Source organism: Phaethon lepturus, unplaced genomic scaffold, assembly GCF_000687285.1.
Source record: "Phaethon lepturus isolate BGI_N335 unplaced genomic scaffold, ASM68728v1 scaffold53203, whole genome shotgun sequence".
NCBI lineage: Eukaryota > Metazoa > Chordata > Aves > Phaethontiformes > Phaethontidae > Phaethon > Phaethon lepturus.
In genome coordinates this window covers 7,361-9,081 of record NW_010532302.1, presented here as the reverse complement: position 1 = coordinate 9,081, position 1,721 = coordinate 7,361, and the positions used below count along the sequence as shown (strand labels likewise).

The window sequence follows — 1,721 nt, the reverse complement described above, 5'->3', positions numbered from 1 at the left end:
AGACCTTATCGCTCTCTACAACTACCTGAGATTGTAGCGAGATGAGTGTCGGTCTCTTCTCCCAAGTAATAAGCAATAGAACAAGAGGAAATGGCCTCCAGGGGAGGTTTAGATTGGGTATTAGGAAAAATTTCTTCACCGAGAGAGTGGTTAAGCATTGGAACAGGCTGCCCAGGGAGGTGCTGGAGTCACCGTCTCTGGAAGTGTTCAAAAAACGTGTGGATGTGGCACTTCGGAACATGGTTTAGGGGGCATGGTGGCACTGGGTTGATGGTTGAACTTGATGATCTTGTAGGTCCTTTCCAACCTTAGTGATTCTGTGATTCTGTGAAACCCAGGCACCGGTTTCCTACTGACAGGCTGCACCCACGCTGCTGCAGTGGAGTTGCAAACACCATCAGTTCTTGATTAAGTAGTCTCTAGTTGGCATTTTAGGAGAGGTGAAAATACTATGGCTCTGTGCAGCTACTTGTATTTAAAGAAATAAGCATCGTACCATGTGCCCCAGCTACAAATGGCCATTACTTTTGAGGAGAAGGAAGTCAAGAGACACGCTCTTGTTTGCAATCCTTACAATTTTCAGCCTGTCTTACTCCCACACTGCAGGAACACAAGCTCCGGCTCCCACAGGCGCCAGCACAGCAATGGATGCCAGCAGTGCTCCAGAAAGCTTCATGCCATACCCCATCCCACCCCACTCCATCCAGCACAGGGGTACCAAGTGGGGATGACGTTGCAGGCAACCCTTGCCCGAGCAGGGACATCAGAAGGGGACGGAGCCAGCGCAGGGTTGGAAAGTGCCCGGCTGTCCTTGTGGTATGCTCTAGCTGCTTGTTGCTCCCTCAGGATTAAACTCCCACTCAGATGGCCTGGCTATAAGATCATGGATTCTGTGCCTTTCAGATTACACAGAGCCAGTGGCAAGGCAGAAACTTGACATGATTGCTGCTGGTTGTAAATATATCCAGCCAGCAATCGCTTTTGGTTTGTTCTCTGTAGCTTAGACCGTTACGCTTTTTGCTTCCTTTAAAATTTCTGTCTTTCTCCATGATGTAGTTACATGGAAACTGCACTATGAATTTCTCTCTCTATGGTAATACATACATATTTTGCTCTCTCACATCAAGCAAACTGCTCAGAGCAATAGTCTTCCTTATTACATTCCTGCAAATCTGAAAATCTTAACAGGGCCAGTCCTCTACATTGACCTATTGAGAGCAAACTCTCGGCATGCATTCACTAAGATAATTCCTTTCAGCTCGTGAGGGCAGAGAAGAGCTCGGAGGCTTTGCTCAACACCCCCTGTCTGTCAGGGCTCACCTTTGGCTGACACCGAGCTATGCAGGCATGGATTTGTAGCCTTCTTCCTGGAGAGGCCCTGGCAGCTGCCTTAACTTTGCCATACAGTTTTCCAGCCTGAGCAAGCCAGGACAGTGCAGAGAAAGGGAGGGATGGGTGTCAAATCTGACTTATCCATCCTTCCCCTGGCAAGAGGCATCCATGTTGCAGCTGCCGTAGGTATTTCATGGACGCTTCCTCCCAGGCAGCAATGTCCTGCAGGGCCAGGGTGACCTTCCATGCACTGCAGTGGCGGCAAACATGTGTGCGTACGTACCCAAAAGCCACATATTTTTTGTCCAGGTAGGGAGCTGGCTGGAAGGTGATGTAGAACTGTGAGCCGTTGCTGTGGCGGCCCTTGTTGGCCATCCCGAGGACTCCTC

General features: G+C 49.6%; 1 protein-coding gene across 1 annotated transcript in view; it reads right to left on the bottom strand.

Annotated features, from left to right (window-relative positions):
• Positions 1-1,615: 1,615 nt before the first annotated feature.
• PPIL6 (peptidylprolyl isomerase (cyclophilin)-like 6) overlaps positions 1,616-1,721 on the bottom strand; it is a gene marked incomplete at both ends in the record, with an annotated part of 6,797 nt that continues 6,691 nt past the window's right edge. Inside the window, one exon of the mRNA XM_010284782.1 lies at positions 1,616-1,721. This exon is cut by the window's right edge and continues 36 nt beyond it. Coding sequence (XP_010283084.1) covers positions 1,616-1,721 — 106 coding nt within the window.